Source organism: Pelodiscus sinensis, chromosome 8 (genome assembly GCF_049634645.1).
Source record: "Pelodiscus sinensis isolate JC-2024 chromosome 8, ASM4963464v1, whole genome shotgun sequence".
NCBI lineage: Eukaryota > Metazoa > Chordata > Testudines > Trionychidae > Pelodiscus > Pelodiscus sinensis.
This window is the reverse complement of record NC_134718.1, coordinates 21,305,826-21,327,731: the sequence shown is the minus strand read 5'-3', so window position 1 is coordinate 21,327,731 and position 21,906 is coordinate 21,305,826. Positions and strand designations below refer to the sequence as shown.

At 41.3% G+C, this 21,906-nt stretch overlaps 1 protein-coding gene across 2 annotated transcripts in view; it reads right to left on the bottom strand.

The window, feature by feature from the left end:
- The window catches only part of BICC1 (BicC family RNA binding protein 1), a 241,577-nt gene that overhangs the window by 144,126 nt on the left and 75,545 nt on the right, over positions 1-21,906 (bottom strand). For both annotated transcript variants that reach the window (XM_075934848.1, XM_075934849.1), the window contains one exon: positions 15,976-16,022. In XM_075934848.1, the coding sequence (XP_075790963.1) occupies positions 15,976-16,022 (47 nt within the window). The remainder of the gene's footprint in view (positions 1-15,975; positions 16,023-21,906) is intronic.

Here is a 21,906-nt window from a genome sequence, read left to right as displayed (position 1 = left end):
TGTCAACACAATGCTACTTACATCGACTGTCGGTGGCTTTCAGTAGCTGTTCCACAATGCCTCAAACTGACAATTCAATCAGATCAAACACTCCTGCCTAGACATTTCAGAAGGGTAGCCGAGTTACAGACTAACTGGAAAAACTTAAACAATGAATAGTCTAGCAGCACCTTAAAGACATGTAGCTAACAAAACATGTAGATGAAGAAGTAAGTTGTGCCCACGAAAGTTCATGATGCCATCTACATGTTTTGATAGTCTTTAAGGTGCTACTAGACTATTTGTTGTTTTTTAAACTTACTCCTGCTTAGGAAGTACACTGCCAATACAAGGAGACAAATATACACACACACAAGCAATCTATAACTACAGTTGTTACATGCTGATATAAGCTAGGTCAACGTAATCCGTAGTGCCCTATAGAACATAGCCACAACATAGCTTATACTGTAGTGGTAACCAACACCACCTTCCAAAACAACGAAATAAACAAAAAGAAGCTGAAAAGCTTCGACCAGGCAATACTACGTCAGAATTTGTGGTTTGAAGTTAATGAAACTTATGGTCCTAAATTACTATGGTACTTTTAAAAATATTAATCATAGGTGCTTAAACATGGACTTAGGAACTTGTAACAAAACTGTCTTATGTGCATTAAAAAAGTCACATTAATCCGTCAACTCATTGAAACTTTAAATAATTTTCCATTGTTAACCCTGAAGCAATTTGTTTCAAAATGACAAAGATGACACTATAGACACATTTAATAAAAAATACATTAATTGTGTATATTTTTGCAACTTGAGAAATTAACTTTAAATACTACCGTATGCCAAACAGGACGATTCATATGAGTAAATTTATATCCCCATTTAACTGTTTGAAAAATTAAGGCCCCTATTTCTGAAATATGTGGTGTTTTTGTTTTGTTTTGTTTTGTTGTGGGGTTTTGTTTTTTGCCTATAACAGTTTTGTAAAATTCAAATAAGACATCTTACCAGGAGTGTCAATTTTAAAAAAGCAACATTTAAAAATTAATTCATTATACACATAAAACGAACCATTATAATATCACACATTGCAAACAACCATTTTACCAGATCTGTTCGATTTCAAATCAACGATAAAAATACCCATGTGACTTAAGAGAAAAAAAAAACACTACCTCATGGTCACTAAAAATCACTCCAATCTCATAATCAATTAAATTGTATTTAATAATGAGTCCACATAGCATTGTTTGCATCATATTTTTTTAAAATCTTAAAAGATCACCCAAATTTAACTTAATTGTTTTCACAATGATTGGCAATGGATTTTATAGTACTCAGTTTTATTTTCCCTTGAAGTAGATGGATTTGGATTTTGCTTGTAGTTGTGCTTTAGTTTTTAACAATCCACTAGTGACTAAATACAAATACAAAGTATAAAACTGTGTGGCGTAAAACACAAATTCTGCTTATTAAACTGTTTTCTCCAACAATATATTATTAAGCATTCAGTTCAAAAACACTAGAGCTTATCTGATTTCATGCCAGAATCATAACATTTAAACTAAGAAACCAGTTAGTAAAGGTTACATTATTTCAGTGAAGAATTATTTGTTTAGTTCACTTAGCAACTATTGGCAATTTTGAAAGGACATTTATATATTCAGTTGCCTGCCAACTTGCCAAAATGCTTTCAAATGCAAAGTAACTTTTCATGTTCAAAGTAAGTTATCAACCACCTTGCTTTATTCTTATGCTATTTTTATTTACCCATTTCTATTCTTAAAACCTATTTAGTTTCCTCAAAACCCAATAAAATTGTCTACATATAAATTAAATGCTTTCTGAATGCAATGCATGCTTGTATTCTCTTTTTATGCACATGTGTATTTAATTGCAGTACTTCTCCCATGGGATCTCCATATTTCACATCTCTAAAATCAGTAATTACAAACAATTCAATTATTTCCCCTTGAAAGCTAACTACTACACTACTATCCTCAAGATTTCATTGCAATATTACACCTTTAAACTGCTATTCAAAAATATTTAACTCAAATAAGCTGAATTGATATATCTTATTTTATTTTGAGGGATGTCTATACTCTAATTAAAACCCTCAACTGGCCCCTGCCAGCCAACTCTGGCTAAGGTGCACAGAGGCTGTTTCATTGCAGCTCAGACATTCGGGCTTGAGCCTACACTCTAGAACTCATCAACAATTTAGATATCGGCATACAGATTACGCTTATTAAATGTGCAAGCGTGGAGGAGTTGCAACTGCTTTGGAGGATAGGATCATAATTCAAAATGATCTGGACAAATTGGATAAATGGTCTGAGGTAAACAGGATGAAGTTTAATAACGACAAATACAAAGTGCTCCACTTAGGAAGGAACAATCAGTTTCACACATACAGAACTGGAAGGGACTGTCTAGGAAGGAGTACGGCAGAAAGGAATCTAGGGGTTATAGTGGACCACAAGCTAAATATGAGTCAGCAGTGTGATGCTGTTGCAAAAAAAGCCAACATGATTCTAGGATGCATTAACAGGTGCATTGTGAACAAGACATGAGAAGTCGTTCTTCCACTCTATTCTGCGCTGATTAGGCCTCAGTTGGAGTATTCTGTCCAGTTCTGGGCGCCACATTTCAAGAAAGATGTGGAGAAATTGGAGAGGGTCCAGAGAAGAGCAACAAGAATGATTAAAGGTCTAGAGAAGATGACCTATGAAGGAAGGCTGAAAGAACTGGGCTTGTTTAGTCTGGAAAAGAGAAGATTGAGAGGGGACATGATAGCGGTTTTCAGGTATCTAAAAGGGTGTCAAAACGAGGAGGGATAAAACTTGTTCATCTTGGCCTCTGAAGACAGAACAAGAAGCAATGGGCTTAAACTGCAGCAAAGGAGGTTTAGGTTGGAGATTAGGAAAAAGTTCCTAACTGTCAGGGTGGTTAAACACTTGAATAAATGGCCTAGAGTAGTTGTGGAATCTCTGGAGATATTTAAGAGTAGGTTAGATAAATGTCTATCAGGGATTGTCTAGACAGTACTGGGTCCTGCCATAAGGGCAGGGGACTGGACTCGATGACCTCTCGAGGTCCCTTCCACTCCTAGTATCCTATGATAACCCTACAAAAGGGGCAGTCCTACAGCCCAGGCTCCATCTCAAGCCTGAATATCTACCCCTCAGTTCAACAGCCCCTTATCCTTGGCCCCACATGTCTGAGGCAGCTGGGTTGGGCCAGCTGCAGGTGTCTAATTGCCATTTAGACATCTCTTTGAAGGCCACCAGACCCTGGCTCTTTCCGAAGTGCTAAAGGTAAATCTTGATGGGTGAGAGGGTTTGTTTGTCAGTCACATTACTGCCATTAGCTTGATAAAACTGAAAGATCTGGCAAGTCAGAAACAATCATGTTACTAGGCCATTTTGTAACCTAGCCTCCTACTTTGCTTTCTTTCCTCTAAATTACTATTTGTTTGCTTAGAACTATAGCTTATAACCAACACTGGGGTAGTAGGTTTTGAAAAAGGGATTAAGAAGGATTTGGAGACATTATGGTAGAAAATAAAGAAGGAAATAATAAACAAACCTGGGGAAAAGACAGAGAAAGGGCAAACCAACAGACAGACTGGTTTCAAGAAAGATCTTGAGAAGAGGGGAATAAAAGAAGGCAACAGCAGAAAGTCAAGTGTGGAGGAGTCATAAAGGGCAAAATCAGGAGTCAGAATTTTATGCCAGGAATAGATGATGCAGTTGAGAGTCTGTAGTGCATACTCCACACACAATCACAGTGCCAGGTAAGCAATTATTTGACAGTAAAATTTTGGATGGACTAGAGAATAGGGAAATTTATTATTGAGGGCCAGGGAGCGAAAATATGCAGTAACTAAGGAGCAAGATCACCAAATCCTGAACAGAGTTTTTGACAGAGAGAATGCACCGATTTTGGTGATGAGAGGCTATATCCAGATTAGGGATATAAAATCCTATTTAATTGGTTAACTGGTTAAATATTCACATCCCATTACTCAGATTATTTATTTGGGGGGAATGACAATATACTCAAAGTAATTTGGTTTAATAGTAAACAATCAACCACTAAACCTAAGATTTCTCAGGCAGGAAGAAGCAAAATAACTCCAAAGGGACAGATAGATGGGTTAGCAATACTAACTCAACTTCCTCTATCTATGGTGAAAGTCAGATGTAATTAAATATTACAAGAGACTCTAGTAACCCTTTGTAGGTATATACCTGTGCAAGTAATTCAATAAGTATTTTGTGATTACCAGTGAGATTTCATAGTATTAGCTAAATACACATTAAACACTGATTTTCTATAGACTTTCCTGTACATAGACAAGTGGCACTCAACTTTACTGATGTGCGTGACAGTTCTCCAAGTTTTTTGAAATTGTCTAAGTCAGCTGAACTCTCTTGAACTCTCTTGACATTTCAAGCAGGTACAAAATCTACTATTAGCGTATATATTCCAAGTAAAGCAAAGTCAATGGCTGTCAGTATTAGGGATGTAAAAACCTGGTTAATCAGTTAGACATAGGGTTGTCAGGTGTCCCGTTCTTGCCCGGACTGTCCGTTATTCGGGTCCCCTGTCTGGTTTAAAAAAACACAGAAAATACCAGACATGTGAAATGTCTGGTATTTCCGGTTTCCCTTGGATGGAAGCCCAGCAGGTACCATTTTCCCTTGCTGTGTCTGGTGGGGGAGTGAGGAATGCAGGGCCATTTAAAGGCGCAGTGCCTTTTTTTTTTGCTTAACAATTTTGGTGGCCCCCCCCTTTCTCCCCCTCAACAGAATTTTTTCCTAGTGGGTCATTTTTTGGGGGCAGGAGAGCGTTTGGTATTTTTTGTTAAACCATTTGGCAGCCCTAGTTAAACATTAGGTTTAACCGGTAAACTGATTAAGCGGCATCCAGACAGGGGACAACTCCAGCCCAATAGAGTAGTGCCTAGCTTGCGTCAGCTCCCTGCTTTGCCAAGGCTGGGGTTGCAGCTGGGTCTGCCACTGGCTCCGCCACTGGCTCCCAGCTGCCGCCAGAGCTACTCCTGCCTTTGGAGTGCCCAGGCCCACCGTAGTCAGAGGAAGAGGGGGCAGTTGCCCCAAGGCAAGTGACCTGGGGCTCCTACTATGTGTTCTGGGTAACTCTGAGGGCTGGAGGGAGTGCCTCCCATGCTGCCCCCACCCCTTCCACCTGAGGTCTCCAACCCTTCTGGGGGCACAGAGCCAGTCCCCCTCCACATTGCCCAGGGGCCCGCAGAGGCTATAGTCCCCCTTGACTGTTCCATTTCAAAAGCCTGACTCTTTCCAACAACAGATATGGCAAGTTCCTGCAAAATCCTTCAAAAACCTTATTGAACTGATTTTAGGTATTTTTTTGAGTCCACTATATTAAATGCAAACTTTATGAATTATTGTGCTCCAATTATTGCATGTAACTTATCTAGGGGAGCAATTTCACGTGAGGTCTGGAAGTTCAAAGGACTTTTTTGAAAATGTGCCAGACAATAATGGACTTCTGGGACATGAAGTGTTAAGATTTCCTACGGCATAATACAGGGGAAGATTAATGCAAATTCCCCACGGCGCATTATGCAAAAACTTTGCTTTGTGAAGCTATGCCTTGTGAAGCTATGCTTTTCTTCTTGCCACATTAAATCAGTTTTCTCAAGTTATTGCGGCAACAAATTAGTTTTCTGGGTTTGCAAGGTACTCTCATGGAAATTATTTGGTATTTTTCACCACTTAAGACTGGTCGATCGCGGCATCTCCGTAAGTCGATCTTCAGTTCCCTCTGAATTACATGCCTGTGCGGCTGTACAAAGACATTTTAGATCTGCGCTCTTCATTTGCAGGGCAGCACCCGTGGAACAGAAGGTGAGTAGTGGGAACGGTGTGTGATGGAATCTGTTGGGGCAGCATCGGAGGGCTAAATGCCCCGGCCAGCTGGGCTGGAGCAAAGAGGGACAGCTGCCTAGCCAGCTGGCCATGGCATTCAGCCCGCTGAGGCTGTGCTGTGCTCCAGCAGTTCGGGAGGCTACCCCTCTTTGCTCCAGCCCACGTGAAGCGCGCCGCAGCCTCAGCGGGCTAAACACCACAGCCAGCTGGACGGGCAGCCATTCCTTTTTGCTCCAGTCCAGCTGGTGAGGCAGCTGCCCCTCTTTGCTCCAGCTCACATGGAGCGCAGTGCCACCTCAGTAGGCAAAGAGGAGCAAAGCAGCTGCCTGAGCAGCTGGCCATGGCCAGATCTCCACTGAGGTGTCTCAGTTGGGGCCACATCAGTGAGGCTTGGGGAGGATTGGAGAGGTTGTTCTTTTGCATCTCTCTTCTCAACTGACCCCAAACAGGTATCCCCCCACCCCCTCCCCCAAAATAAAGACAATGCTAAATCGTTTTGTGTTGGGAATAATATTTTGTTTAAAAATGAAGCCTGGCCAACAAGGCCACAATTGGGGCCAAGCCCCCGTCTGGCCACAGCATCACAATGTTCCAGCACCCGCCCCCCAAAATACCCCAACCCTGAGCCCATCATATACCTGAATCCCCTGCCCTGAGCTCCCTCTCCAATGCATCCACATCCTTTCTATAGTGAAATTACCTTCAATTACCTACTTAACCAACTTTTTACATCCCTAGATGTGATTAAAAATACTTATTTCCTTTTTACTCACTACATTTTCTGTTCAACTACTACTATTTTCCCATCATTTGATTACAAACCTGTTCATGGATAACCTTGAAAAAATACTGCTTCTTGAAGAGAAAGTCATGAGGTAAATCTTCATATATTCTTTTATTACACTGTTATCTATTACATTTAAAAATACCAACAAAGGACAAAATTCCATTTCAACCAACCACATTGCAGTATTCTCAAAGTTAAGAGTGAAAACTTTGGCAACTGTTTTTTTGATTGGGTCTGGGTAGTTTCAGAAACAGTCACAAATCATATAAAAAACCTGAAGGACTGTTTCTTTAGTTTTGTTAACACTCTACTGTGATAACTGTGAACAGCAAAGGAAAAAAGGGTGACAGACCGCCGGCCTTCACCTAGCCAGCTTCGGGGGGGAGGGTGAGTAAGGACGGGAAGACCAGCAGCCATGAGGAAAGAGCAGGATATGACAGAGGGACCTCAGGATTAGCATGCACAGGGACACACCTAGCTGTTTGGAGAGGGTTTGTCTCCCCCTTGGCTATAATACCTGCCCTGATGTGTGAAGGCTAGATCCCCACTACATGTGGGAGTATGCAGTGAAAGGCAATAGGTAAAACATATTAAAGTGGGATTTCATCTAATATGAAATAGGGATGCAATATTCGCTTATCGGTTAACGCTACTGGCTACACGCAACCTCCTCCTTCCCCACCACCAGTGCGGGGGGGGGGGGGTCTGTCCGCATTTAAAATATTTTGGGAGCCAGTGTGCAGGCATGCTCGTTCAGTCCCAGCTCGCACCAGGTCCTGGCAGCTACAGTTAAATCTACTGCAACTCTGCATTTAAAGGAGAGAGAGAGAGACAGCAGACAGGCACTCTGACTCAGTCCTGGCTCGCACAAGGTCCCAGGCAGCTACCCTCACTGAGGCTCTGAGCTGCAACGGGGTAGCTGCCAGACTCGACATGAGCCAAGACTGAGTCAGCATGCCTGCTCGCTGGCTCTCATTCTCCTTTAAATACAGAACCGCTTATTGGTTAATCGTGTAACCAACAAAATTTTTGTCAGCTACACAATTCCTAACATCCCTAATATTCAAGTGTAACCCTGCGTTTGGGTCTTCATGTTTATTTCTTGTCACGTGTGAATGTTTGCTTTCCCTTACTATTTAATCTCTGAATCTTTGTTAAAAAAAATAAAAATTATACATACCTCCATTACCTACAACTTGCAGACACACATTTTTTTCCTACTATTGCAACATTTTTTTAAACGTCTTAATCATATCTAGGTAGGCAATGAAATTTTTGGGTATAAAAAATACAAAAATAATGAAGAGCTGTAAAACAAACAAAATATCAGTTTTCTCCAAATTTCAGTTGTGTTGACGTAGCCCCTAGACTTCTCTCAAGTATCCCTAAGGGTACTCGTACCACTGGTTGAGAAACACTGCTTTATGCTATGTTCCCTCTAAGCCTCATAGCCACCCAAGAGGAAATCAAGAGGTGCTCCTACCCACTGCTCTGCAGCCACAATGCTCCTGCATTGGAATCCCTGACCAGCTACTCCTGGGACCACTGTGCTCTGCAAGCAGTACACTTGGGCTGCCACCTAGGAGAAATTCACATGCTGCCTAGCTGATGAACAGAGCATCCATAGCGGACACTTTGCATGTCTATTGACGGTGTACATCTGCACATGCCTCGGATACATAAAATTTATTCTGCACATGGATGGAAAAAATTAGAGGGAACATTACCAAGGACCCTCTTGCTTGCTGTGCAGACTGGGAGAAAGAGAGGCATTAACATCAGGGTGTCCCTGTCCTCTCACCTTCCTCTTGACCACGTACACCATCTCTGCAGAGCAGGGTCGGACCTGCTGGTAGCTGCTGCCATCTGAACAAGCGTTCTGGTAAGTATCTTAAAGAGACAGCGCACAGTCTCTCAGACTTCCCCAGCAGCCAGCACACTCACACACGCGCTCTGCTCTATGTGTCTAACCCACAGAGAGTGACAGAGTGCGACTCACATGCCCACAGCCTCTATCATATACACACACACACAGTCTGTTTTCTTTCATGCTCACACCTCAACACATATTCGTGTTATTTTGTTATTTCTTGGTATTTCCTGCATTGTACATATATTGTCTGTAATTTATTCTTTCAAAGTGTGTTATTTTAGTTTTTTGACGAGTCTGTGCATTTCATAGTTTTATTTCTTTCTCATGCTTAAATTTAGTACTTTGAGCAGTGAGTTCTAATATGCCTTGGCTGGAGTAATTATCCCTATTACAGCTTTTAAAACAAAATGTCTGGGTTTGTGTTTTTTTTATTTCTACTGGTGGCATATATTTGTACATTACCTCAATATTGGTGCACATAAGAACAGCCATACGAGGTCAGACCAATAGTCCATCTAGTCCAATATCCTGTCTACCAACAGCGGCCAAAGCCAGATGCCCGAGGGAGAGAACAGCACATGTAATCATCAAGTGATCCCTCTCCTGTCATTCGTTTCCAGTCTCTGAAAAACCGAGGTTAGGGATACCATTTCTACTCATCCAGGCTAAGAGCCACTGATAGACCTAAACTCCATGAATTTCATCTCGCTCTTTTTTGAAAACATAACAAAATTCATTCCACACATTGAAGGAAAAAATTGGACTTGCAGGGCAGTGATGATAGAACCTGCTGATCTTCAAAATATCACAGAAATTAATGTATATTATTTCAGTGACAATGATGAAAATACATTTAGAGACCAGAACGTACTTCAGTAACTAACTTCTTTCACCTTTGTTATATTGTCTTTACAGACTCTCAGAAAGAAACTAGCTAGCAACGACAAGGAAGTGTGGGGATTGCTACTAATTGAAAAGTGAACAATTATACTATTCACCTACATGGAAAATCCAATCTCACCTGGACTCAGAATGCTTTTGTAAAGGTAAGAAATGAACTTTAGACAGCTGCTCTGTAGAATCAATCAATAAATTACAAAAGGATTCTGCAAAAGCTAAAAAATGACGATTTAATAAAAACAGATTTTTAACTTAGATTCATTTTAAAATATAAACTCATTTAATTTACTTAACAGATATATACCTCTCTCCCCCGCTCTGCTCCCATAATGTGCATTTATGGTGTGTTAGCCTACTAAAATGCTTCATTTTAGTTTAAAATGGTGGAAGATGGTGCACATGGGAAGTGACTTTTAAGCTGCCTCCCTGTGCTCATATGAGCTTCCGCAGAACTGCCTGCCCCTCATGCTGCTGCCTCTTTATCAAAGGCAGTGGGGGGTGGAGCAGGTGGGAGCTGGCGCTCACAAGGAATAGATATCCAGATTGAACAACATACAAAGCATACTATACATTATTACCATAATCCATATTATAATACTGATAATAATGTATAGTATGCTTTGTATGTTGTTCAATCTGGATATCTATTCCTTGTGAGCGCCAGCTCCCACCTGCTCCACCCCCCACCGCCTTTGATAAAGAGGCAGCAGCATGAGGGGCAGGCAGTTCTGCGGAAGCTCATATGAGCACGGGGAGGCAGTTTAAAAGTCACTTCCAATGTGCACCATCTTCCACCTACCCCCCTGCCCCATGCTGCTGCCTACCAGAGGCACTGGGGTGCAGAGAGGGGCAGCAGGTGGCTACGCACAGCCTGCACACACAGAGATACGGCTTAAAAGCTGACACCCCATGTGTGCCAGCTCCTACTGCCCCCTGTTGCGCTGCTACCTCTGTAGGAGTAAGTGTGTGGGGGGAAAGGCAGCTCCATGGGAATAGGTGCTTGCAGGGAGCCAGCTTTTAAAGCAGCTCTCCCCCAAGCATTGGCTCCAACCTATCCGCCACCCCTACTGCTGCCAATGTGGGCAGCAACGGGTGGGAAGGCAGGCAGCTTGGCATGGAAAGCCAGCTCCCAGCTGCCCCCTCCTCTGCTGCCTCTGTGGGAGGCAGCAAGGGGGTATGCAGATCTGCAGGGCCAGCACACACAGAGATCCAGCTTAAAAGCCAACTCCCTGTAAATGCGAGCTCCCACCTGTCCCCCGCCCCTGCGCTGCTGCCTCTGTGAAAGTAGGGGGGAAGCAGGCGGCTTCACAGGAGCTGGCTCCCTGACCACAGACCAAAGGTCCGCTTAGCACAATATCCTGTTTTCCAACAGCAGCCAGTGCCAGATGCCCCAGAGGGAGTGAACAGAACAGGTAATCATCAAGATTCCCTCTTCTGTCATCTGTTTCCAGCCTCTGACAAACAGACCCATTCTGGCTTAAAGTATCGATAGACCTAACTTCCATGAATTTATCTAGCTCTTTTTTGAACCCTTAACAGTCCTGGGCTTCACCACATCCTCTAACAAGGAGTTTCACAGGTTGACTATGCGCTGCATGAAAAAAAATTTCCTTTTGTTTGTTTCAAATCTGCTACCTATTCATTTCATTTGGTGACCCCTAGTTCTTTTGGTACGGGATCAAGTAAATAACTTTTTCTTATTCACTTTCTCCATACCTGTCATGATTATATAGACCTCTGTCATATCCCCCCTTAGGGACTATTTTCTAAACTGAAAAGTCCCAGGCTTTTTAATCCCTCTTCACACAGGACCCATTCCAAACCGCTAATCATTTTAGTTGCTCTTTTCTGAACTGTTTCCAATTCCAATATATAAGATTAATCAACCATATCTGTACACAGTATTTGAGATATGGGCATACCATGGATTTATACAGAGGCAATAAAATAGTCTGTCTTATCCTCTATCCATTTTTTAATGATTCCTAATGTTGTTTGCTTTTTTTGACTACTGCTGCACACTGAGTGGATGTTTTCAGAGAACTATCCACAATGACTCTAAGGTCTCTCTCTTGAGAGGTTATAGCTAAATAACCCTATCATCTGGTATGTACAGTTGGGATTATTTTTTCCAATGTGCATTACTTTGCATTTATCAATAATAAAATTCATTGCCATTTTGTTGCCCAATCACCTAATTTTGTGAAGCTCTTCACAGTCTACTTTGGTCTAAACTATGTTGAGCAGTTTTGCCACCTCATTGTTTACCCCTTTCTCCAGATGGTTTATAAATAGGTTAAATAGGATTGGTTCCTGTACAGACCCATGGGGGACACTAGTAACCTCTTTCAATTCTGAAAACTGGAGGCCATTTATTCCTACCCTTTGTTTGTTTACTGGCTTTTAACCAGTTATCAATCTATGAAAGGACCTTCCTTCTTATCCTATGACAACTCACTTCACTTAAGAGCCTTTGGTGAGGGACCTTGTTAAAGGCTTTCTGGAAATCTAAGTATACTATATCCACTGGATCCCCTTTGTCCACATGCTTGTTGACCCCCCACCAAAGAACTCTAGTAGATCAGAAGCTTCAGGGGATAACCGAGTTAGTCTGTTACAGAAAAAATGGTCTGATAGCACTTTATAGACTAACAAAACATGTAGATGGTATCCTGAGCTTTCGTGGGCACAGCACACTATTTCCCTTTATAGAAACCATGTTGACGTTCCCCCTAGCAAATTATGTTCATCTATGTATCTGACAATTCTATTATTTAATACTGCTTCAATTAATTTGCCCAGTACGGACGTTAAGCTTACTGGTCTGTAACTGCCAGGATCACCTCTAGAGCCCTTTTAAAAATATTGGCATCACACTAGCTATCTTACAGTCATTAGGTTCAGGAGCTGATTTAAAGGATAGGTTACAAACCACAGTTAACCATTCTACAATTTCACATTTGAGTTCTTTCAGAGCTCTTGGGTGAATGCCATCTGGTCCCGGTAACTTTTTACTCTAACATTTATTAATTTTTTCCAAAATGGCACCTCAATCTCAGACAATTCCTCAGATCTCAAATTCCTCAGCGGCTGCCTTTCCCCCTCCCTATGCTGCCTCTGATTCAGAGGCAGAAAGGGGGGTGTGTGTAGTTGATAGGATTAACCGATAAGCCCACTGACTTCACTAGTTAATTGTGCCAGATATGCCATGGAAAGTATCTGCAAAAATGTTAGAATTTGAAAAAATCTGATAAACTTATTTATGTTTATATCATCTTTGTATTATGAACAACAAATACACAGGGTATATATTTACTTCACGACTGTGCTGTGCATCTATATGACACCAGTAAACAGATTGGCATCAGCACTGCTAGCCTATTTGATGGCCCATCAAAGGACATCAGCTGTACAACGAATCCTTTGAAAAGAGCCAAGGACTTCACCTTATGACTTAGCAATGTAGGCCTTTGGACAGAACTCTAGGGCCTTTCAATGCCATGTACTACAAGTTTGTGTTTGAAACAAAGAAAGTACTGCTGCAAAACTGCCCCCCCAGGAACAGCATGGGCTGCTGCCGTGAAACTGCTTCCCCAGGAACAGCAAGGGCTGCTGCTGCTGCGAAACTGCCTCCCTGGGAGCAGGTCCGGTAGGCTGTTACTGGCATCAATCACCTCCCCAGTAACGAGATTGGCAAGGGCTCCCGCTGAGAACCACATCCCTGGGAGCCCTGCTGCTGGGCCCACTTCTAGGGAGGAGGCTTCACTGAAGTAGCAAAGATCCTTCCCCAGAAGCGGGGCCGGCAAGGGCTCCAAGGGAGCTAGCGTGTAACCTGTGATTGAGAGGAGGAGAGAAGGGACCAGCCGGGCCCACTACGAACAGGGGCTGCTCCGGTGTTCCCCATAGGGCTGAAGCAGTTTCCTGCCCGGGGCAGCCGAGAGCTACTCCAGCCCCTACTAGTTAAACAAAAGTGGTATCCCTCACCCATTAAAGAGTGAGCCTTATCAGTTAACCGGTTAACCTTTTGCACCCCTAGTACTAACTGGGGATGTGTTCCAGAGGGACTTTCAAGCCAGAAAATTCATCAATCCTGCTAAGCACCTGATACATTGACTTTGAATCTTAATATATATGTGACTGCTTTACCATCTCTCTTCTTGTTCTTCTCTTTCTAGTTGCTAAAAGATTGCCTAGCAGCATGGTATTGATCTGATAACATGACTGACCCTTTGGAGTTTGAAGATCATTTCGTATATGTGAACAGAGTTTTTTTAAATAACTTCTCACTGTATTGGACCTATATGTTGATTGAGAGTCAGAGAACGGAAATGCAAGCAAGGGGGAGAGGTGATATCTGTTTTTGCTTCTTGATCACTAATGGGGGTGTCAGAAGCACAATTTGAATTCTAATAGAGAGGTAGCCATGTTAGTCTGATCTTGCTAAAACAAAAGTAAAAACTATGTAGCACTTTAAAGACTAGCAAGATGGTTTAATAGGTAATGAGCTTTTGTGGGTCAGACCCACTTCCTCAGATCATATTCTGGAAGAGAATTGGCATGACCATATATACCAAAGGAATACAATGAAAAAAGTGAACATATTATTAAACTGACAAATCAGACTTAGTACAGAAGGTGAAGTGAGCAGGAGGGAGGGAGGGAATATCTATTTGAGTCAATGAATGGCTAATCAGGGTGATAAGTGGGACGCTATCTTTGTTATGCTTAAGGTAATTAGCATCTTTGTTAAGGCCCATTCGTATAGTGTCAAATATAAGGATGAAAGAAAGTTCTGAAGTTTCCCTCTGTAATCTGGTGTTAAAGTATCTTTGAAGCAAGATGAATGTAGTAAGGTGATTAAAACTATGTCCAGGTAAGCTGAAATGAAAAGCAACTGTTTTTTTCTTGTCAAGATGTCTGATTTGTGGGCATTAATTCTTTGGCGAAGTGTCTGAGAAGTCTGTCCAATATACATAGCAGAAGGACACTGTTGGCACATGATTTCAGGAATATGTGTGCTTGATCATATAACTGACATGGTTAGGTCCAGTGATGGTGTCACCAGAGTAAATATGTGGACAAAGTTGGCAACGGGGTTTGTTGCAAGGGAAAATTCCAGGGTTGGTATTAATGTGGTATGTCCTGTGATTATTGGTAACAATCATCCTGAGGTTAGGTGGTTGTCTATAGGAGACTATAGTTCTGTCTCCCAGAGCCTCTCGGAGTGTAGTATCCTGTTCCAGTATAGGTTGTAGGTTATTGATAATGCGTTGGAGGGGTTTAAGTTGGAGACTATAGGTGATGACAAGTGGTGTTCTATTGTTAGGTATCTTGGGCCTATCTTGAAGTAGATGGTTTCTGGGTATTCGTCTGGCTATTTCAATTAGTTTTTTTTTTTTTATTTCCCCCAGTAGGTAATTGAGATTTACAAATGCTTGGTAGAGATCTTGAAGTTTCTGGTCTCTGTCAGTGGGATTAGAGCAGATGCAGTAGTACCTAAGGGCTTGACGATAATCGTATGGTGTGTCGTGGATGGAAGCTGGAAGCATGTAGGTAAGTGTAGCAGTCAGTAGATTTTCTGTAGAGTGGGGTATTTAATCTTCCATTAGTGATTTGAACTGTGGTGTTCAGGAAATGGATCTCTCGTGTTGAATGGTCCAGGCTGAGATTGATGGTGGGGTATAGGTTGTCCAAGTCTCTGCGGAATGCGTCCAGTGTTTCTTGGCCATGGGTCCAGATAATAAAGATGTCATCGATGTAGCGTAAGTAAAGGAGGGGTAAAAGGGGACGGGATCTGAGGAAACTTTGTTCTAAGTCAGCCATAAAGCACAATTTGTGCTGGGGAGTTTAACTTCAGTGTTACCACCAGTCCTGGGATCATTTGCAGCCTGTTCTGACCTTGGCATTTCTAGTAAGGGCTGACTTAGACACCAAGGGTCACACTTACTATACAGTTTAGTACTGATACATACCATGTAATATGTTGACATTAAATCTAATATATGCTGTACATATGATACCAAATATAAGTTATATTACAAAGCTCTAGTAACAATTAGAGATGGAAAATCCCAATTAACTGGTTAACCAGCTAAATATAGTGTTTAAAACATAGTGTTTTAAAGGGACAGAAGGTTGGAGAGTGGTCTCCTCGCCCGCCGCAGCTAGACTGGTGTGCCCTTCCATCACAGGCAGGGCCTGCACCATCCCAGCCAGAGCAGCCCCTCTCTGCAACGTGAGGGCCTCTTCAGCCCAGCAGTGGGGGTAAGCATGGACAGCCAGTCCTTCGTTGCCCATTTACCTCCATAGTAACAATAAAAAAAATGTTAATAATTACCATAGTTAAGAAATTAAGGAATATTGTGAAAGTTTCATAAGCATATTCATGAGAGAAAACTCTAAACTAAATATCAATTTCACTAAAATGTGAAGTATAATTTGTCCCACAATAATGTACTGAATTACTGGCCTTATCAATTGTAAGATTATAGCAAAGAGGTTTTTTACCTTCTGAAAAAAGTCTTCTCCACTTTTGCCTTTGCCCTCAGCAGCAGCTGTAAATAAAATAAAATTTGTTACAATAAATTTAAGAAATAGTTTTATAGCTGCAAACTTTTAATATTTCAGCAGAGTACTACTGAAATATAAATTCTCACACACATACACATTTATTTCACTAATGTTTTGCATCAGTGTTAAATCAAAACCAATAATAATTCAACTACTCATTTTCTTATTTAGTATGCAAACACAATTCATAAAGTGACACAAAAATGTAGAACAATAAATTCATACTGTCCTTTATCTCTAGACTTAAATCTAAGTTCTGGGAGAGGGCTATATTTAGTGCCTATTGAAACCAATGAGAATGGTTTCAGGCTTTTAGTTAAAAAGGAAAGATTTAGTTTGTAGCCTCAGTCTAATCATTCATTCATTCATATTGTGCAAACAATAGTGTTTGATCTCTACTGAAAAAATGTCTACAGCTAGAAAGACACAGGGTTTACCGATCAAGATTAGTAGTAAACTGCAAAGCAACAATGACCATTATGTTAAACCCTGAAACATGTTCAACAATATTACTAACTAGTTTTAAATAAACTATTTTTAAATGCCAACCTTAAATAGTTTTTATCTTAAATGTTTTATCCTTTATGTAATCCTCAAGGTACACTTCCTGGTTCATTTAACTGTCAATGCACCACCACAAATACCAGAAGTCTTTTTGAATCCCCTGTATAATTAATTGTATTTGTGCTGTGAATAAATGATGAAACAGCTGTATTTATAGTGAATTTCTGAAGTAAACAATTCAAATATTTTTAGTTAACACTTTAATAAATGTCAAGGTACAGATATATAAAAGGATGTGATATATATTCGTAATTTATTTCTTCTACTAATTCACACATAAAACATGCTGGATCTTCCAGAACAAAGTTAATTATTCCCAGTCAAATAGTTACAATGGAATTCCCCCTGGAACTACATATTCCTTAAACTTCATTACAATGTTACAGAAAAAACTTTAAATGGTCATTCTGCTTTTCATGTGAGTAATGTTCACATACAGAATAGATATAATACTCTCACATTCTGCCTTTCTACTATGGGCCATATGTGCAGAGGCAGTCCATATTCTTTATGGGATATGCTTATGAATATAAATATGGCATAACTGGAATATGCCTTATGTGAGACACTTTCATGTGAGACCATTGGAAAGGTTGTAATCTACTGAATATGATTATCCCAGTTGTATGCATGTATCATTTTTGTAGCCCAAGTTAGGAATATTGAACTGTCTCTCTAATTGCATATTCACTAATTTGGGTCACTTTGCTTTGGGTCATTTCCATTGTTTACATTAAAGGCCTGTGATTGCCCATTAGCAAAAAATAATGGAGTTTAACTTTCCTTTGGTGTGGGTCAGCCCATGAAGTACGGAAACAGGCCTTGCAGACACATGTGACCATGTCACCTGATACTGGAATCCATCTTAAAGTGTGTCCGGTTTTCACCCGGACTGTCCGTTATTCGGGTCCCCCGTCCGGACAATGTGAGGAGCACAGGGCCATTTTTTTTCTTAACAAATTTGGTCTCCCCCTTCCCCCCCCCCCATAGAATTTTTTCCCCAGTGTTTTTTTGGGGGGGTGGGGGGGAAGGGGAGAATCGATATTTTTTGTTAAACCATCTGGCAACCCTAGGGACAGGGGAGAGTCAAACCTAAACAAAGAACCTTAGGCAAATCCTATTTAAGGGTGAGGAGTGAGGAGTCATCAGTTCTCCCTGGCTACCTCATCCAAGATGACTGCTAGAAACAACTAAAACTGAACTAGGGGAAGGAACAGGGCACAAGCTGGAAGGATGTCTAGTCTGGGAAGATTATTAGAACTTTTAGAGTGAGATATTATATGTAACTAGTTTCTTTAGTGTATTAAGCTTAGCTTGTGTGTTCTATTTTGCTTAGTAACCTACTTTGTTCTGTGTGCTCTTCTTATAAATACTTACATCCTATATTTTTATACTTAATAAAATCAGTTTTGTTTATTAATAAACCCAGTGTAAATAACTGTTACCTGGGGGTGAGGGCAAGGAGTCTATGTACATCTCTCTTTACCCTGACAGAGTAAACCTCATGAGCTTCCACCATACACATTTCCATACAACATAAGATGGTTTTATCTAATGTTCAGCTCCCAAAGGGGCCATGTACTTGAATTCTGGGAAAAGATCTCACCCTGTGTTTCTTACAATGTGTGTCTATAGTCCTGGGGGTGTGTCCCTGCCCCGTCTCTCAGTTTAGGTAGGCTGGAGGTATCACATATGAACTGGTGATACAATGATATTCATGCCCAGTGTATGATATATGCATGGGCTACCAATAAAAAGTGGGGGAAAACATATTGTGGAAACAGTTGATAAACAAGCCTGCCATTGGCAAAGGAAAGTTGATTTCCCTTTCTGTGTAGATCAAGCTAACATAAAGATGAGAAACAGCAAGACATGACTGCAAGCAAAAGATAATGAGAGCTTATTTGCATCTGAGGCAAACAAGGGGATCAAGCTAATCCAGAAAGCAAGATAAGCAGAGGATGAAGCGCTTACACCTAGACCAAAAACCAACATGGAAGAGGATTTCTGTCTCTGTTAACTTTTCAAAGAATACATTTCAAAGGATTTCTGGGCTTAAAAAAACTGAAGAAAGAAGACATCTCTGTTATCCATCACTGAGAGAACACAAGGATCAGCACCCTCTGATTTTTGGCAATGATGGATCTTCCTGCCTGCAAAGCTGGAGATGCTGATAGATCAATGTGAAAAAGCTGCTAAGCCAAAAAATATAGACAACTAAAATTAAATTTTACACATTGGAGCATGCATAATTTTTGTTTTCCTTGTAACCATATCTGTCTCCTTCTCTTGCTTAGTATCACTTAATCCATGTTCTTCATTAATAACTGTGTGCCTACTTTTACTGTAAAGCATCTCAGAGTTGTGTATTAAAGGAAAATATAGGTCCTCTGCTAACCTGATAGGCTGGCATGTGCAATCTCTTTGGAGGCAGCAGACTTGATAATTTCTGTAAATGATCAGTGAAAAGGGCTAGATGCTGCAACGAGATGTTTTTAGGGAAGTGGGTTTCATTGAATGTTACCTGCAAGTCAAGGTTTAAACTAACAGTCTCAAGGAATTTGCTAGTAAGGCAAACTGATGTGGCACTAAAAGCTCCAATAAAGCTCTTTTGCTGAAGTAGAAGGGAAACACAGTGGCTTATAGTTCTATGTTCCCCAAGTGTATATCACATATATAAAACAACATTTAATTTATTTCCTATGAGTACTTGCTATTTATCATGAGAGAGCCGTATGATTGCTCAGAGCTCCAGTAGGAGAAAAGCCTGTTAAGAGTCTTTGGGTTAAATTTAGAGGCGGGAGCAACAGAGGTGATGATGTGATTGGTGTCTGCTATAACTACCAGATAGACGAGGTTTTCTTCAGACAACTAACAGAAGCTTCCAGATCGCAGGCCCTGGTTCTCATAGGGGATGTCAATCACCCTGACATCTGTTCCGGGACAAATACAGCAGGTGTTGGAGAATGTTGGGGATAACTTCCTGGTACAAGTGCTGAAGGAACCAATCAGGGGCCCTGTGCAACTTGACCTGTTGCTCACAAACAGGGAGGAACTAGTGGGGGAAGTAGATGTGCATGGCAACCTGGGCAGCAGTGATCATGAGATGGTCAAGTTCTGGATCCTGACCAAAGGAAGAAAAGAGAGTAGCTAAATACAGACCCTGGACTTCAGAAAAGCAGACTGACTCCCTCGGGGAACTGATGGGCAGAATCCCCTGGGATGCTAACATGTGGGGGAAAGGAGTCCAGGAGACCTGTATATTAAAGAAGCCTTATTGAAGGTGCAGAAACAAATCATTCCAATGCACAATAAGAAAAGCAAATATGGTAGGCAACCAGCTTGGCTTACTAGTGAAATCCTTGGTGAGCTTAAACACAAAAAGGAAACTTACAAGTAGTGGAAACCTGGACAGGTGATGAGGAAGCAGTATAAATATATTGGTTGACAATTCAGAGAAGCTATCAGGAAGGCCAAAGCGCAGTTGGAATTGCAGCTAGCAAGGGACGTGAAGGATAACAAGAAAGGTTTCTACAGGCATGTTAGCAATCAGAGCTGTGGGACCCTTACTAAATGACAGAGATAACCTACTGACAGATGATGTGAGAACATCAGAATGGCCATACTGGGTCAGACCAAAGGTCCATCTAGCCCATTATTCTGTCTTCTGACAGTAGCCAATGACAGATACCCTAGAGGGAATGAACAGAACAGGGAATCATCAAGCTCTTCTTCTCCTGTCATTGATTCCCAGTCTTTGACCAACAGAGGCTAGCGACACCGTTCCTACCCGTCCTGGTTATTAAGTATTAGCTGAAGTACTCAATGCTTTTTTTCTTTGTCTTTACAGAGATCAGCTGCCAGACTACTGCATTAGGCAGCACACTATGGGAAGGAAGTGGGCAGCCCTCAGTGGACAAAGAAAAGGTTAAGAACTATTTTAAAAAGCTGGACATACATAAATCTTTGGTGCTGAATCTAATGCCTCTGAGGGTGCCAAGGGAGTTGGCAAAGCCATTGGCCATCTTTGAAAACTCATGGCAGGATGACTCAGTAAAGGCAAAGGTAGTGCCCATCTTTTAAAAAAAAAAAGGGAGGAGGAGAATCCAGGGAACTACAGACCAGTCAGCCTCACTTCAGTCTCTAGGAAAGTCATGGCAGGGATCCTCAAGGAATCCATTTTGAAGAACTTGAAAGAGAGGAAAGTGATCAGAAATAGTCAACATGGATTCACCAAGGGCAACTCATGCCTGACCAATCTGATTAGCTTCTATGATGAGGTGACTGGCTCTGTGGATATGGGAAAGTCCATGGATATGATATACCTTGATTTTAGCAAAGCTTTTGATACGGTCTCCCACAATATTCTTGCCAGCAAGTTAAGTAAGTATGGATTGGATAAACGGACAATAAGGTGGATAGAAAGTGGGCTAGATCATCTAGCTCAACAATGTCTGGTTGACAGCTGGTATCATGAGTAGTGCCCTAAGATTCAGTTCTGGGGCTGGTTTTGTTCAACATTTTAATGAATGACCTGGGTGAGGGGATAGATTGTACCCTCAGCAAGTTTGAGAATAATACTAAGCTAGGGGAGAGGTAGATACGTTGAAAGGCAGGAGTAGGGTCTAGAGTGACCTAGACAAATTGGAGGATTGGGGCAAAAGAAATCTGATGGAGTTCAACAAGGACATGGTGTGTCCAGCCCAGCCCGTTCGTAGAGGGTCCCACTCAGCACCCCCTACCATAGGCAGGAGCTTCTCTGATCGGCCAGCCAGAGCAGCCCTCATCGGGAGGAGGGACATTCCAGCCCAGCCTCAGTGGGGTCATTCCACCCCAGCCAGGCTGGAGCCCTCTCCCTCCCCCCCCTCCCACAGCTTTAATCAGTTAACCCTTTAAACAATGTTTCACTGTTTAACCAATTAAATGGGATTTTACATTCCTAATTAGAATTCACTAACTTTAGAATTCATGCAAAATGTGTACATTTTAACTGCATCCTTATTAATTAACTCAAGTATGTTTTATTTTGTACATGTGACATATGCAGCTTTCAAATAGCTATAACTTTAACACACAACCATTTTCTCCCCAAAACAAAAGCAAAATAAAATTTAAAAAGCATGACAGCAACAGTTTCCCAAGTAATACAAGTGCTAGGCTCTCCTATTTTAAAAATGAAACAAAAGACTAACAAGATGGTTTATTAAGTGATGAGCTTTCGTGGGCCAGACCCACTTCCTCAGATCAAATAGTGGAAGAAAATAGTCACAACCATATATACCAAAGGATACAATCAAAAAATGA